The sequence below is a fragment of the Eucyclogobius newberryi genome, unplaced genomic scaffold (genome assembly GCF_026437365.1).
Source record: "Eucyclogobius newberryi isolate DKJ021-1_F unplaced genomic scaffold, fEucNew1.0.hap1 SCAF_2, whole genome shotgun sequence".
Taxonomy (NCBI): Eukaryota; Metazoa; Chordata; class Actinopteri; order Gobiiformes; family Gobiidae; genus Eucyclogobius; species Eucyclogobius newberryi.
The window spans coordinates 20,982,139-20,997,799 of record NW_027315834.1 but is presented as its reverse complement, the minus strand read 5'-3'; the positions used below and the strand labels follow the sequence as shown (position 1 = coordinate 20,997,799).

Here is a 15,661-nt window from a genome sequence, read left to right as displayed (position 1 = left end):
CTTCATTATTAGCCATGCTGACTCCATGAATGATAATCATAGCTGGCATTTGGGGCAAGGCCAAGACACAGAGCAGACACACATTACATCATCTGGATCAACAATACACAGGGCTGTTTAGAGCAGTCAAGGACTGTGCCTGCCTTAGAATACAGCTTTGACTTTGCGATTGCATTATATTAAAGAAATATTATAACACCGGGGGTCTGGTGGTACTGGAGGTGGCATTCAGTTGTGCCTTTAGTGCTGTGATAATTTCACTTCAATGACCCTTTTAAGTTTTGATGACTCTTTCCATCCACAAATATTTAGTCTACAGAAAGAATGAGATTTACCTCCAGCACAGGTGGCAGAGCACTCAGACCAGGGCAGGTGGTACCATGAGAAGCCCACCTCATTATCACCACTTCCTGTCCGCTGAATTGGCACATTGAACTTGTAATATATACCCAGGTTCTGTTCTTGGAGAAGGACCTGCAAGGCATTGGTACGCATAGTAAATATTTTACTCTATTCTTTTGGCTTGACTAAGTGTAGTGTTGGAATAATGAATAGAGACTGCTCATTATTATCACCACATGTAAGTGTTTTAATGGTTTACCATAACAAAAAGATTGTCAGTGGTAGGTCCAAGGGCTTCCAAAGACTCGAGATCATCAGGAGGTCTCTTGTAGTGGAAGGCGGTCCCAGCAATATCAAACTTTCTTGGCCAGTCAATGGTCCATGCCCCATTGATGTAATACTCATCGCCTTCAGATTTTAGTGCTAAAAAAGTCAAAGAGACAATAAATTCTTTGAGAGAAACGTCCACCATGAACAGAAGCAGTAGGTGAACACAATCATTACAGTGTCAGGTCATGGCTGTAGTTCATCAAAATCATCTTTTTCAGGTATACTCTGAAATCACAGACTCCTTGACTTGTATCCTTTTGAAAGACTGCGCAGAAGCATTGGAAATGAAGACATTCACATGTGCAGACACGTAAAATGAGAAAGAAAACACACTTCGGGTGAAAGCCTCAACCGACTTCAGGAATACCAGGCTGCATGGTTGTCAAAACAAAACAGGTTTCCAAGCACAACAGATCTGAAAATATCCTCTTTCACTCAAAGCCACTGAGCCAAAATGAGCAGAAATGATTCAGCTTCTGCACTGCAGGCTTCGACTGAGGAATATGCAAGCATATAATCAAAGCAACTTATTACTAAGATATTTTTCTTTACTCTGATAGAAATTAAATGCTCCAAGAGGCCTCCCGCCTGGTAGACCAGGTACAGCATCTCTCAAATCTAACAGTTCTTTTAGTTCTCAACACCCCAGGGACATTTATCAAAAACTAAAAACACAATTAACCAACCTTTCTGTATATGTTTTGACTCGAGGTTGTACCAGAGTTTTCAGAGTACACAGTTCATTGCTTCAGTCACATATGTATTTTGTGTATTTTTATTATATTGGATGAAGCAACAGATTAAAAAACAACTTGCAACTCCACAGTAAAAATGGGAAACTGAAGGAATCTGTGTGGTTTACCCACAAAAGTAGAGCAAATATGAAACCGCTGAAGGTTAATAAAAAAAAATACCACACATTTGGATTGAAACTGAAAAAATATAGATAATTAAATATAACATGTCTGAAGCCATCAGAATTAAACCACCGAATAGCATTTTGAGCAATGCCACCTCCATTGTATATACAAAGTCACTGTTTGTATAAACGCACATCTATTTAAATCTCATATTCTTAAAATATGATAGCAGCTATGGCTACATTAACTTTTAATTATTTTATTAAAAAAATTAAAACATGTACATAGGTTAGTTATTTGGAAAAAAATGGTGGCTTATTTCAGGAAAAGCATTTACTTACCAATGTAATTCTTTGAAATTGAGGCTTCTTTAATTTCAATATGAACCGAACCTTTTGGAATGTGGACAACCTCCATGTAGCCTATAAGAGAAGAATAGACTCCTTCAAGGTGGTATTTATCCACTTTATCCCCTTAATGTGACTTTTTCCAAAACACATAGCAGACACATTCATAATTCATGTCATGAGGTAAAACCACGTATAGAATGCATTCCAAATCAGCCAAAAAAGGACAGAGCAACTCTGCCAGAGGACAAAACAACCCCCCTCTGCTATTTGGTCACACACACAGATGCACACACTGTATTTTTGGATGGTTTACTAGCCATACCATACAAGGAAAAATATGCACGTTTCTGTCTCTTCATTTACGTACATGACCTTATGCAGCAGCTAACAACAAATCAGTTTAGTATGCAAAATATACTGTGGGTTTTTATTGCTGACACAGACTAGTAACCATTTGAACTCCCGATAGCGCTATATGATTTTAGACAAATGCTTTATTATTTAATTATATAGTGTGAGCCAAGTGAAGTATACAAACACAACAAATATGTTCTATAGATATGTTCTAATCTACACCATACTAAACTGTAAGCCAAATACTTGCCTCCTCTGGGTAAGGACTCATTGAAGAGTCCTTCAGTTGCCTCACAAGTGCTGCCGTCTCCTCCACACACACGACACCGGTCCTCTTTAGCGTCAGAGCTGAGAATGTTGTCACAGCCCACATGCTATAAAAGGCAAAAATGCAGAATTCAAGAATTTAATACTTTTACAGTTATGAAGATAATTTTCTGGGTGGGGAAATGGTTAATTGGTAAATTGGTTAAAAAAAAAAAAGTATTTAGTTTTGTTTGTAAAGTTTGGTTTACTCTGGTTCCCCCATCAGAACACTGCTCCTGACAAGTTGCTCTGTGTCAAATGCAGGTAAGCTACACCTTAACCTTAACCTTAACATGAGCTTATGCTGCTCGTCTACTTCTATGCTAGCTCTATTTTAGAGCTCTATATTTGTCTTTCTTCTGCACTTCTTCTTTGAGCTTATTCCAATCAGACAGTGTTCCAGAGATTTATCACTGAGAAGAAAGCTTATAAAATAAAAGACAAGCTGGAGCGAGCATGGAAATAAACCTAATGCGTCGTAAATTCCCTAAACACACATCATGTTTTAGTCATTATTTAGTCATTATTATTAGTAATACTGTGGGTATAAAATATACTTTTTTTTACCAACTCAATTTCAATGCTGATATGCAAAGTCAATATACAGTTATACCACCAGGCAGATGCAGAAATGACAAAAAATGTCCAATTTAAGTAATCTCTTCATGTAAGTAATAGTATTATTGCAGTAAGGGTACTTAATCGAGTTATATTTTTTTCAACTGGTAAAAGATTTATTTATTAAAGAGTTATTTTATGATAACATGGTTTTAGTCCAGAATCCGTGCAGCATACGTTTTTTAGTATCTGCCAGTACATTAAATTTAAAATCATAAATCAGATGTGATGTCCAAACTGTTACTCGGTGCTCAACTAGTGTAGAATTATTTTTTTTCCTTTTACTTACTAATTGGAGTAATATTATTTAAAAATAAAGGGTTAGTCTTACTTGTATACAAAAAAAGCGTCATTTAAAAAAAAAAAAATTATCCAGATTTCTGCTAAATTAATGCATGCATCAGCCAATTTGGTTCACCTTTGGTTTCTACCCAAACCACAATGCTGCCTTGTGATTGGTCTAATCCCGTACCACTGGTGATTCAGGCTCAATCACAATCCAGCACAACAGTGGGAGCTGGAACAAGATGGATTCCCAAGAGTTTGTGAACTCACAAAAATCACTTTAAAATCTTGCTAACAAAGTTAAATATGTTTTGAAATGCACAAAATTCTTGTATTGGTTTTGCAGTTGCGGCTCCAGTTTTCTTTCAAATGTTAATGCTCCTGGATGTGTTTAAAATATTAACTATTAAAACCTTTTTGCCTCCGTGAGCTACTATAACAAATGTTTAGACAATAGAAATTACAGTTTGTTCCAACCAGAATAAGTTATAAAATGTTTATCTCAATACATAATATAAACAAATCTATAAGACATGGTTCAACGTTCATGTTATTTGTTTATAGGCAGAAGCACAAAAGGTTGGTCTGAGTGGGTGTCGAGGTCGTCCCCCTGAAAACTTTGAATAAATCATAAGTGATTTCCTGTATCTTGTTGAATTTTAGATGGACTATTTCAGCCATTCACCCCCCAACCCCGTTACCCCCAGGCCCTGAGTTTCACTGCACAGCCCTGACCATTCACACTTTCACCTCTTTTCTCTCCTTCCCTGTAGACTGAGAGGCTCCAAGTAACACTCAGGCTGCAACATTTTTTTCTCAGCACTGCTAAACTTATGTTTTATGTTGTAGGAAATATGATAACATTTGTTTTTTTTGCAAGAACGAGTTTGACTTTTGAGCGCACCTATGTGTGTCGGCTGTTTTGGCGCTTCCATTCATTCACTCTTTTGCATCTTTCTCTGTGACACCGAGGCCGATTAACAGCAAATAGACATTTTGTAGCTTTTGACACCAGCAGAACAAGGCTATGTGGCTGTCATTTGCCCCAATGACCCTGATCCGACTGGGCATCTGTTTTTTCCGTGTCTGATTCTAAAGGCCACAGCTTGCTGCCTATGCCCCATAGTAAAGAGAAAACAGAATTAGTTGAGGTGACACCTCAAAGAAGCGCTCAGAGAAGTGACTGCAGTGAAAGAGGAGAGTAAAATATCTACACGGAGAGAAAGCACTAAAGTACCGCAAAGGTAAGGTAAACATCAGTGATCAATGCAAAAATCATAGATTACACCACTGTATTGCATCGCTTACACACCGCCAGCTGGTTCTGCAGATCAGACATACACACTTTGTCGAAAATGTTGGCTTCATTGCAGCTCTCAAGCTGCTGCACGCATGGTTGGCTTCAGGTCACAGCGCCATAACCAAGCTTCATTGAGACAGCAGTGCAACCACTTGATTGACACTGTTTTGACAAATAATATGTTTTGTACAGGAAGAAGGTGGGTCAAAAATGGATTTACCGGTAATGCATTTAGAAAGTGAACAAACCAATGTAGACTGCTAAATTTAGGTACATTTTGGAAATCCCGAAATCCCCAAAATACCAGCCACTAAAACATTACCTAAATTTAGTCTGCATTGATTTGTCACTTTCTAAATCCATTAAATCCATTCAAGCTATAGGCTGGAGACCCCTGTATTAAAACATATACAGTAATCCAAATCTAATCGGAATGTTTCCAAGATCGTTCAGCACTTACCTTACACTCTCCATTGATACAGATGTTCAGTGAGTCAGCCTGACAGCGAGTTCCATCTATGACAGCTGGGGAGCGCTCTGTGTAGAAGTTATATCCCTCAGCCAAACAGTTTAAAGCACATGGTTTAACACCCCCTGCATGAACAAGAGTACATACAGTGAAAATAATGAACAAAAACAATGCCTCCGTGCCCAAATGCGCTTATCCATAAATAAAATGCTTCTGATGGAAATATGCTGCTTGGTGTATTGCAAATACACCAGTTTTTGCACTTGCAAATAAATGAAATAAATTCAGGTAAACACACCACCGGTGTATGGCTTCCAGTTGTAGTATTTCCCTCGAAAAGGCATGTTGTCAAAGTCGGCACACTGTTTCTCTCGGAAGTCACGAGACCCTGCAGGGCATGCCTGAAATTAAGTATGCATTGTAAGTATAAAAATGTTACAATAAAAGAACATGGATGTATTATAAGACCAAAAACAGAAGGGAATTGGTGTGAATATAGAAAGGCAATAGGACCAACATTACATTGTACCACAAAAAAAATCTAAATGGCGTTGAAATGAAGCGCTGTGGTTCTGGGTGAAGATGATAAAATTGCTTGTTTGGTATCAATGGTGATACCAAACAAGCAACAATTTCAACACAAAAGAGGCAGTCTTAGAGTCCTGGAAAGGCTTATTGGGATTGACACCTTTTAGCGAAAGTAAGCCAACAGAGAAATAAAAGTAAAAAGAAAGGGTTTAATGGTGTGAAAATGTCTGCAGAAACCCAAAACACTCTCCCTAAGGACAAATAAAAGTGCCAGTGTCAGTGCAGTATTTCAGATGCAGAAAGTGTTTCATGTGAAAGTGGACCACAGGGAACAAAACCACTTTTTTCATTGTCTCAAGTTTGGGAAATATCTATGTTGAGAAATATTTTGTGTCTCTAGCCCCAATAATTGCAGAGGAACTTGAGGTTCAGGTCTTAAAAATGTATTTGTTTTACTATTAAGGCCTTTTGGTGGAAATGCGCACTAAATAATACAAGTCAAAACTCAATAGTTGTTTTTTCAACCCCATAATAACCTAATAATAATTAAATAAACTACTATTGTATTGTATTTGTAAATATGAAATAAGTAAATAAAAAATGTATATAAATACGTTATCGTCTAAAAAATATATATTTAAATTTTGGTATTTAAATCGGTATCAAGTATAGAAGTTTTTCCTTGGAATCGAAATCGAGTTGAAAATAGACTTAAATAGTACAGTTAAAAACACCACTTTGAAGCATATATAGAATATAATGAGGGAGTAAATAATAAAAATCAACAGTGTGAAGATTTGGGTGATACTGGTCATTTATGTTTCATTTCTCAATAGTTCCTCCTCTGGAATACTTATGGTCAGTTGGGCAGATTTGAGGTGCCATAGCAACTACACTAAATATTTGAATTTAACATGAAACCCCACCTCCCTTCTCCGTGCAAAAAGCTTCAACATCACATTCACTGATGCATACACGAGGAGGAGGAAGAAGAGGACGAAAAGGAGGAGGAAGAGAAGAAGAAGAAGGGGGAGGAAGAATACAAAGAGGAAGCGGAGGAAGAGGATTAGACTCACATCTGTGTTGCAGGATCGGTAGCGCTTCCTCTCCCCAAGACAGTACTTGCCTCCTCCTGATGGGCTGCCGGACACAGAAGTCAGTGATCAAACCAGGGAAATGAAACATTGTAAAAAAAATATTGATAAATAATAGGGATGTGTAAAATGTCTTTTGTGTTTGCCAAGAGCCCTTAATCAAGGATTAATTCCTGAAACACAAGTTGGCATACAAATAATTTCAAATGGATTTTAAATAAAATTCTTTCTCCTCCAACAATATCATATACTTATCACGCTTTTTGACATGCAGTGATTTCCTAAAGACTGATCCCAACCTAGCCTCTTGCCTTAATGAATATTTAAACCATGTTATGTCATGAGGACCTGAGTTTTGTACCCTTAAGGGAGGCAGCTTTGGGAACTGGGAGTTTATACTGTTTTTAGTCCAAACTATGTGATAAATACCTGCCCACACACACCTGTAGGCAAAACCTGGATGAGTGTGTTCCGCTTGCTGTGGCTTACTTTGCCTACTTACGCTGGGCTGTCACAGTGCCTCATGGAGGATGACACACCACCGCCACAGGTCCGACTGCATTCGCCCCACATGAACCATGGTCCCCAGCCTCCATCTACGCTTTGAGGCCACATTCCAAAGGCCACACAGTCCCCTTGATAACACCACTGAGAAACATATGCACATTTTAATTTAAACTTATATTGGACAAGCTACTGCAATATATGTATGAAAACAGGTTATTTCAAGTTATTTTGTCTCAATTTCTGTGCATAAAAACGCTATTGTGGCCAGCAGAGGGCACATGAAACTTATTGAAAAGGACACAAACTGATTTTTATTTTTTTCCTTCAATTGGGGATCAACAGTATAATATCAACAGCATAATATGGGCCCTGAATGTCTGAATTAGACCAGTAATGCATGTTGCGTTCCAGCATTTACAGAGTTCTGGACCATTGTTTTCCAACCAGCCGATTTGCTTCTATTGTTTTATGCATGGACTCTAAATCTGCTGCTGTGCTGTAAGCCTGATGCTAAGCTGTTGAGAGTTTCAGAAGGGATTAGATGCTCTTTTGTCTCTCATCTGTGTCAGTGGGTTAAGGTGAGGGCTATGTTGGGCTGCTCTCCTCCTTATGTTGCACGTCTTGACTGGACATAATCACTCTGTTAAAGGACAAATGTATTGAATTTGGACAGAATCAATACAAAATTATATATTTTATATAGCTCAATTGTTCATTGTTGCTCATTGTTTATAAACTGAACACACAAATAAAATCGTGACATTATGCAAAAACACTATCTTTTTTTTCTTTTTTTCTTCTTACTGTGAGTTCTTAGTTCTTTTTTTCCTATGACCCCTGAACATCAGCTTCCCCAATTCTGTGGCCCCTTTCTAATGCACGCTGGGTGAGAAATGGCTGACATTCATATTCCTTTGAAGCTGCCCCTGACAGGGCACTGCTCCAAAGCAACCAGCTCAACCTGGGCCCCTCTGTGTTGTCCAGGACCCTATCCATTGGCCCCTGTCCTCAAAGGCTCCACTGAGCTAATCGTAATCATGGATGACAGCTCGTGACACTCTTCTATTCTACTCTTATAGAGCTCGGACCATCCAGAGACAATGGTGGCTGTAATCCAAGTTAAAACTGTCTCCCCTAACCTAGCAGCCATAAACAGAAAGCAGATGACCTACAGACTGATGCATTTATTTGCGATTGTGTCGAAGTCAAACAGTAGCAAGCCAATGTATTGGGGTAACATGTCAACATTTTTCATGGTGCATACAGGGGATGCGTAGGAATTAATGAGCAAACACATCAAATGTATAGCCCCATTTGTGTGTGAGACACAGCATATGAGCACTTGAGAAGTGAGATTTGGAGAAGGTCCTACCCCTTTGTCGATGCTGCCAGTCTGACAAAGAGTTCCTTCAGCCGCAGGAATACTGTTAGTGACACAGCGGTTGCTTTTGCTAAGACACCAGAGCTCTCTACACACTTCCTAGGAAAGAAGGAAAGAGCAAGTTGGTCAGAATTCTTCCAGTCAGAACTTCCATAAGCTAATTGTTCCAAAGAGTGACAGTCAGCTGGTGGAAGTTTTTCCTCTGAACTTTAATAAATGCTGTTTGGATTCTTTTTTGTTTTTCATATGGAGTTATCTTAACATTTGTGAAACTACAACATTTTAAAATGAGAGTGCTTGACCACATAATGCGTGCTATACACCAAAGAGATTTAAGGCCCCATATGCTTTGGATCATGGGGTCAATGGGTGCTGTTAATGTTCTTGTATGAGAAATGAAGAGTTTGCTGGATCAACACCATGACTAATATTTGCTCGCTTTCACCTCAGGACCACACGGGACTGTGACATCAGTTCAAGAAATCTAATTTCTGCTTCTTGGGGGAAATCAAGAGAGAGCAACAGGCCTCCCAAGTCTGAGATAAAGATGACTTGTAGGCCCAACAAATATCTTAGGTATTACTGAGTGGTCTGAATAAACATCTCACCTCTACTCCTTTGTCTGGGAAATAAGGAGAACACATTTAGATTACCACATGGTGGGAGTGTACAAGACAAAGTAGGAAGACAGCACTAAGTTGCCCCCAAATAAATAAACCAATAAAGTGAGCACATGTTACAAGCACAGCTCTTATATTTCCCTTTAAACTGAACTGGGTCATCCAACATAACCACTTCAAAGGCATTTACACGACAATTGTGTATGGTAGAAGAACAAGCCAGTGAAAAAGAGTTATGAAGCTTTGGAGAGATATTGACCCCGGAGGTCAATAAATATGTCATGGACATGAAGCTCCTTGAGTCTATCCAGATTAAATAAAACTGCAAACTGCTACTATCGCAGTGAAGCAACTCCTGTTTGCCAGCTGCTTTCAATAAGCCACCCTGTTGCTCCTTTCACTATCCCACTCCTGTTAAAAAGGTCAGTGGCCCAGGCCTTAACTAATGTCGATGCGGACCTGATGGATTTACGGCAAAAGAGAACAAGCTGGCAATAAAACAGGCAGAGGCTGTGTATGGGCTTCACAAATATAACCATCAAAGGATATTTGTATTTTATACCTCCAGCCTTCACTATTCTGTTGAATTGGCCAGAGCATCTGTTGGAGGACTGGTCTGGGGAAGTCAGTTCCATTTCAGAGCAAAGTTTTGAAATTGGAAATAACACTTTGCTTAGGTGGTGAGATGAGAGCCAAGGCTTATCATTTTTTGTTATTTTGTCAGTGACATTAAATAACATTTGACAATACTAGATAATTTACACAATTACACAATTGGTGCAAATATGTATAAAATAAAAATAATCATCATTAATAATCATTTATGCCAATTATCTAAAATTGTGTAAAATTAGTCTACATTAAAAGACACATTGGTTTACACTTGTATAAATGAAAGAGGTTGAACGACTGGGCATAAGAGCATTAAAGCATTTCTTACCCCATACTTGCACTGGCGTGAAGAGGCTCCATACTGGAATCGACACTGCTCATCTGCATCGTATACCTGCCCCGGGGCCACAGTTGGGTACAGGAAGTCTTGTTTTGGAGGTTCATTGTCCAGGCATGTTCCCCGACCTGAGCTGTCAAAAATACAAACTCAAAATAAGATTGATTCCAACACAAAGGGTCATTATTATTATTATTACTACTGGTTCCATTGAAAAAAATTAAAACAGCTACCTGTACAAGTTTTTAGTAAAAGTGATTGTTGTTCCAACTTACTCAATTGTGTCGTTGTACAACTCACCACAGTCTTAAAAGTTAATTTAGTGGCCCCTAAAGAAGATTTTGGTTGTGGTACCATTTGACAGACCTCATCAGAGGCAGGGAAGAAATCAAACTGACCCAAGACCTCCAAAGTGGGCCATTTATTCATCAGCATTCACTTGGTTGTTTTTAAAATGAGAACTGATTTCATGTTGCATGGTCTCACCCAAGAAAATCTGAATAAATCATGTGTAATCCCTGTGTGGCTCTCTCTCTGTGACAGTATGTCCCTCTCTACACTAGGGACACTTTTATACATGATCTTACCACAGCCGGAGAGCCCAAATGATCTTGTACGTTTACCGTTTACATCTGCTTTAAATTGTATTCAGCCACACATTTTAGCCCAAAGACTATGCACAACACTGATGGTTTTATTATTATTTTTTCTAAACAACAGACCCCGGGTCAATAGTGCCCTGTCCAAAGTCCTCTTCTCCTCAGGGCTGTGTCCTCTTGCCCTTTCTGTTTGTACTCTATACAAACTGGTGCGGAAACAAATAAATGGGTCAAAATTGGCAGATGATACAGTCATTGCCTGTGGACCTCTCAATTATTAGGTTAACATTGTAGATAATCAATACTATCAATATTATTGATAACAAAACAAATTACAAATATCAAAAGGAAAGGGAATGAACCAGAAAAGATCCAATCAAGGTGGTGCTACCAAACATCCAATCAGTCTTTTGAGGCTCCTAAAGTGGCTCCTTTACCTGAAAGGTAACCGTGTGTAGACAGTTGGGATCAAAAGGAGATTCCATCTACCAGGAGACCTCAATACAAACCCAAGCAGAGGCATAGGAATGTCCCAGGGTGGGTCACGATACACAGTCCAAACAACCACTGCCAATAGCAGGACATGTTTTCTGGCAATCGATGGCATTCACAGACAAACAGGCACGAGGAGGCTCAGAGCCATAAACCCAATCTGGATATAAAATCTGACAACTGACCCAGGTGTCTGAAAAACAGGGAAATCTCAGGAACTCCGGCAAAGACAAACTCTGAGGCAAGTTTGTCTATCCATTCAACAGGAAGCAAACCAAGGCATAATCTTACAAGAGCAGGTGACAAAAAACAGGAGTTTAACCAGAGAGAATCATTCCTCTTCATTGGGCAGGACACAAAGCAAGAGTCTTGTTCCTGAAAATCAAGTTTGTATCCAGGGGCCTCTAGCAACCAGACGTTAGCGCTTTAAAAACAAGAAAACCTAAAAGAAGGGGTAGAAAGTCCCTTTTCGAGACCCGTGTTCAATTGCCTCCAGTAACTGAGAAAATAAATCTACCGGTAACTCTGAGCCAGTGGAGGTGAGTAAACCGTCAGTAAGACCATAGGACACTAAAGCGTATTACTATGGCAAAAGATCACTTCTGTTTGGAGATGCCAGGTGAAGAACCAGAGTTTGTAATCTATGTTCCATTTACTCCAGTAACTCTAACCCTGGGCCAGTGGAGGTGAGTGGACCTTTAATATGACAAAAAACAAAAAACAAGGAAACTGAAGTGTAAGGGCATGAAAGCAGAAGATTGTCTTTGCTTGGAGATGCCGGGTGATGGAAACAGAATTTGAAATACATTTTGGAGAAGTGGAAAAGTCACTCTTCAGAGAGCAAATCTGTTAGTGGTACAAGCCTTACAAAAGACAATGCTACGGAGGTTACCGTTACTAAAAACCCAGGAACTAACAGCAGAACCAGAGACCCAAACTTCTAAAAAGAGGAGACGTATCCGGAGAAAAAATAAATAAATGTAAGGTCACAAGCCCTGCAGCAGTCACAGAGCACAGAACCAATTGTGCCAAAAAATGAGGAAACTCTGAAATCATCCGAGTCTAGACCTGAAACGGAAGACAACACAGGTTGGTTTTATAGTGACTTTCCTGATGAGCTGGAGGAGGCAGTAATTAAAAGACCAACCCTCCATTCTGAGAGTTAAAAATGTCCTCCAGAAACTCCAACATCGAGTCAATGATTTCAAGTGTCCCCTCCACATGTCCAACTGCATTCAAACAATAAAAAAACACAACAACAACGCAACAAAACGGAGATCACTTTTGGTTCGAGGTGCCAATAAATGACTTGGATGAGGAATCTTTTTTGGAAAACTCACTTAGAACTGGCATTTGTGGCAGGAAGATGGAGGAATGCCCAATCCTGTAAAGCATGTCAAACATGCGGCATCCAGGGCCCCAGACATTTTAACCTGGTCCGCAAACATTTCTAATTTATTAATTTTGATGAATGATATATACAATTAATTATAATGATATAATCAATTTAGATATATAGCAATTTTATAGTTAGAACTACGAGTCCCACAGTCATTTTCAGCAGCAGCAGCAGCAGCCCCTCCGCCACATTGCTCAGCGCTGCTATGCTGCAGGAGCGTCAGTGCCGAGGGCTAAGTGCCGATGCGCACAAAACTTTACAAATTTGACTTGAGCAGAGGTCTTCGCGGGGAAAGAGACGTGTTGCTCTGGGAAACACGTGGACAAAAGAAAGGAGACGGTTTTGTGGATGTTAGAGCTGTGATAAAAGTGGCGCTAATGTGGAGCAAACAACAACAAACTTCTGTGATGGACAGATCAGGAGCCACAGGTAAAGACACAGGTCAGAGTGTAATAAAGTATTAACATGGCAGAGTGAAGCTGCTGTGAGCTCTGACTGTGTCCACACTAATGTGACTGAAGAGCTGGACACTGTGTGAATACAAACAGAATGCACACATTTGAGTCACAACATGAAGAGTTTAATCTCACTAAACTTAAACTATAAAAAATGTTGAACCCATATTGAGTTTGAGCAGCAACAGGCAACACGTCTGTGACATCAACATTTCATATCAGAAATCATGTCATAAGTCCATACTCCTGTATAAGTCCAATACCCTTCTCTCAACAAAAAGTCAAATAACCAGTCTTCATAAGCAGCATTAAAAACACACAAAAACAAAAAAACAGTACACAGAGTGATATTTAGTCAAGAACATAAAAAACACACCAAATTTATGTTTTTGCGGATTTCAGATCAGAGAAAGCTTTTCTTCATCAGACTGACCATATACTACTGGACTATTGATTGAACTGCTCCTCGTCCAAGAAAATCTGAATAAATCATGTGTCATTGCTGGTATTTAGGTGCATTTTAGAAGCAATATTTTTTCACATTTTGAATAGGCTACACAAAATTATACATTAGACCAGGTCTTACGGCGCATACTTGTACATGGATATATTTCGACAGTAGCCTACACTATGTGTCTTGTATTAGTTTGCCACGGGCCGGTCCTGTTCACTGCCATTAATTTACACTCAATAAGACCTGAACTAGTAAGATCAAATATAATTGAATTTGAAATGTGCCAGTCTGAACTACTTAAAAGCCAGAATCTTCTTATGAGCAGTTGTAATGGACTGATATCCACTTTAAATCAAATTCAGTGTGAGGATTGTTGCCATCTATAATTGTAGAAAAAGAGAGGAATGTAATGGTGGTTACCGTCTTCTCTCTGAGGCAGCACATTCCTTTGAAAAGGAGAATATGACCTTAAGTATTTACTATAACACAGTGTTATTTCCAGCTGTGGCAGCTGCTACATGCAGGATGGCCTCCCAACTCTGGAAAGGAAAAGTGGGCAGAGTGACAACAATAACTGTTTCATGAGACTGCAACCAAAATCATGCAACTGGCAGGTGTTGAAGGACACCCTTTGAGTGTCCAAACAGATCATAGAAAAGGTGTTAGGATATATACATGGTTATATATTATTTCATGCTCAAAGACGCACTTCTGCCCTTATTAGCCTAGTAGCATAGTGTAAATGCAAAAGTGTCTGCTACCCCAAAAAATATACTATTAGTTCAAATACAGTTATAAAAAATATAGTTGTGCATACATGTATGGTTTTACAGCATAACATATAGCAGCATATCCAGCCATGGTGCAGGTACCAGGGAACATAGGGTTGACCCCTAATAATTGACAGATCAAACAATGTACACACAGCTTGATACAGTGGAACTAGGGCAGTGACTTTTATTCTGGCTAAAAGGGCTGAGAGTGATCTGAAAAATATATGGAAAAATAAAAAATAAAACATTTCGTGCAGAATTTGCCATTTGGTGGCAGTGTCCCCATTAGATATTTGAGCCAAAAGTGGACAAGGACCCAACAGAGAAATGGAGAAGCAGCTCTTTGTATGCTAGTTGACAGCTGGCACAGAACATGTCATCTCTACCATAAATGCTGCCCACAAAGCTCTCAGGCGGAAACATCATTTGACAACCACAGCCACTTTTATAAGCTTTCCTGAAGGGTCTCACCATAAACTCATGAGTGTATATGCTTGCTTAGGCGGTCCCCTCCTGCTGAAGTCAGAATATTAAAATAGTGTGTAAACTGTTAGCTTTTAGCTAACATTTTGAGAGATCTAAATACATACAATATACATTATAGAGAGAAATGTGATGTGAAGTAGCTTCGTTTAAGTCCTTTGGACTGGTAAATAGCAACATGAAGTCATTTTTTAAAACATAATAACTATGAAATTACAATGCTGACCACAAATACAAATGAAACGGTTTAAACAGGAAGTCTTTCATAGAATGGCTCAGATTGGAGGATATTGTCCAGCATGGAATAGACTTCCAATAATCTAAACGTGTGTTCCCAGGATTGAGGATAAACGTTAAGTCCCATTTTCATATAGATGACCCATTGTAGGAGGATTGGTGTATTTTCGAATGGTGCCTCTCATGAATCATTTCAAAGAAAATTTGGCTAATGTAGCTTTAATTCAGGCTGTCATTGTCACATTTGTACCTTGTACCTTGTGTAATACAGATGTTTGTTTTTGTGTTTTTTTTATATGTGGTCTTTTTATAAATTGAACTGGAAGTCTGTAGTTTCTATTATTGCCAGGTGGACAACTTTGTCTTGTTCTGTTCAACCAGTGTTGAGTCCAGTTGTTGTACCGGTACAGACTAACTCAAGCTATCACAGTATGGCAGCATAAAAAGTGTCCGCACATAACCACTCATATTCTTGC

The 15,661-nt window shown here is 39.0% G+C and overlaps 1 protein-coding gene across 2 annotated transcripts in view; it reads right to left on the bottom strand.

Annotated features, from left to right (window-relative positions):
* adamts6 (ADAM metallopeptidase with thrombospondin type 1 motif, 6) overlaps window positions 1–15,661 on the bottom strand; it is a 32,275-nt gene that overhangs the window by 8,977 nt on the left and 7,637 nt on the right. For both annotated transcript variants that reach the window (XM_072454356.1, XM_072454357.1), the window contains 10 exons: window positions 10,285–10,426; window positions 8,716–8,823; window positions 7,339–7,484; window positions 6,819–6,882; window positions 5,513–5,615; window positions 5,206–5,339; window positions 2,487–2,610; window positions 1,874–1,954; window positions 602–765; window positions 336–474 (listed from right to left, as the gene is read on the bottom strand). In XM_072454356.1, coding sequence (XP_072310457.1) covers window positions 336–474; window positions 602–765; window positions 1,874–1,954; window positions 2,487–2,610; window positions 5,206–5,339; window positions 5,513–5,615; window positions 6,819–6,882; window positions 7,339–7,484; window positions 8,716–8,823; window positions 10,285–10,426 — 1,205 coding nt within the window. The remainder of the gene's footprint in view (window positions 1–335; window positions 475–601; window positions 766–1,873; window positions 1,955–2,486; window positions 2,611–5,205; window positions 5,340–5,512; window positions 5,616–6,818; window positions 6,883–7,338; window positions 7,485–8,715; window positions 8,824–10,284; window positions 10,427–15,661) is intronic.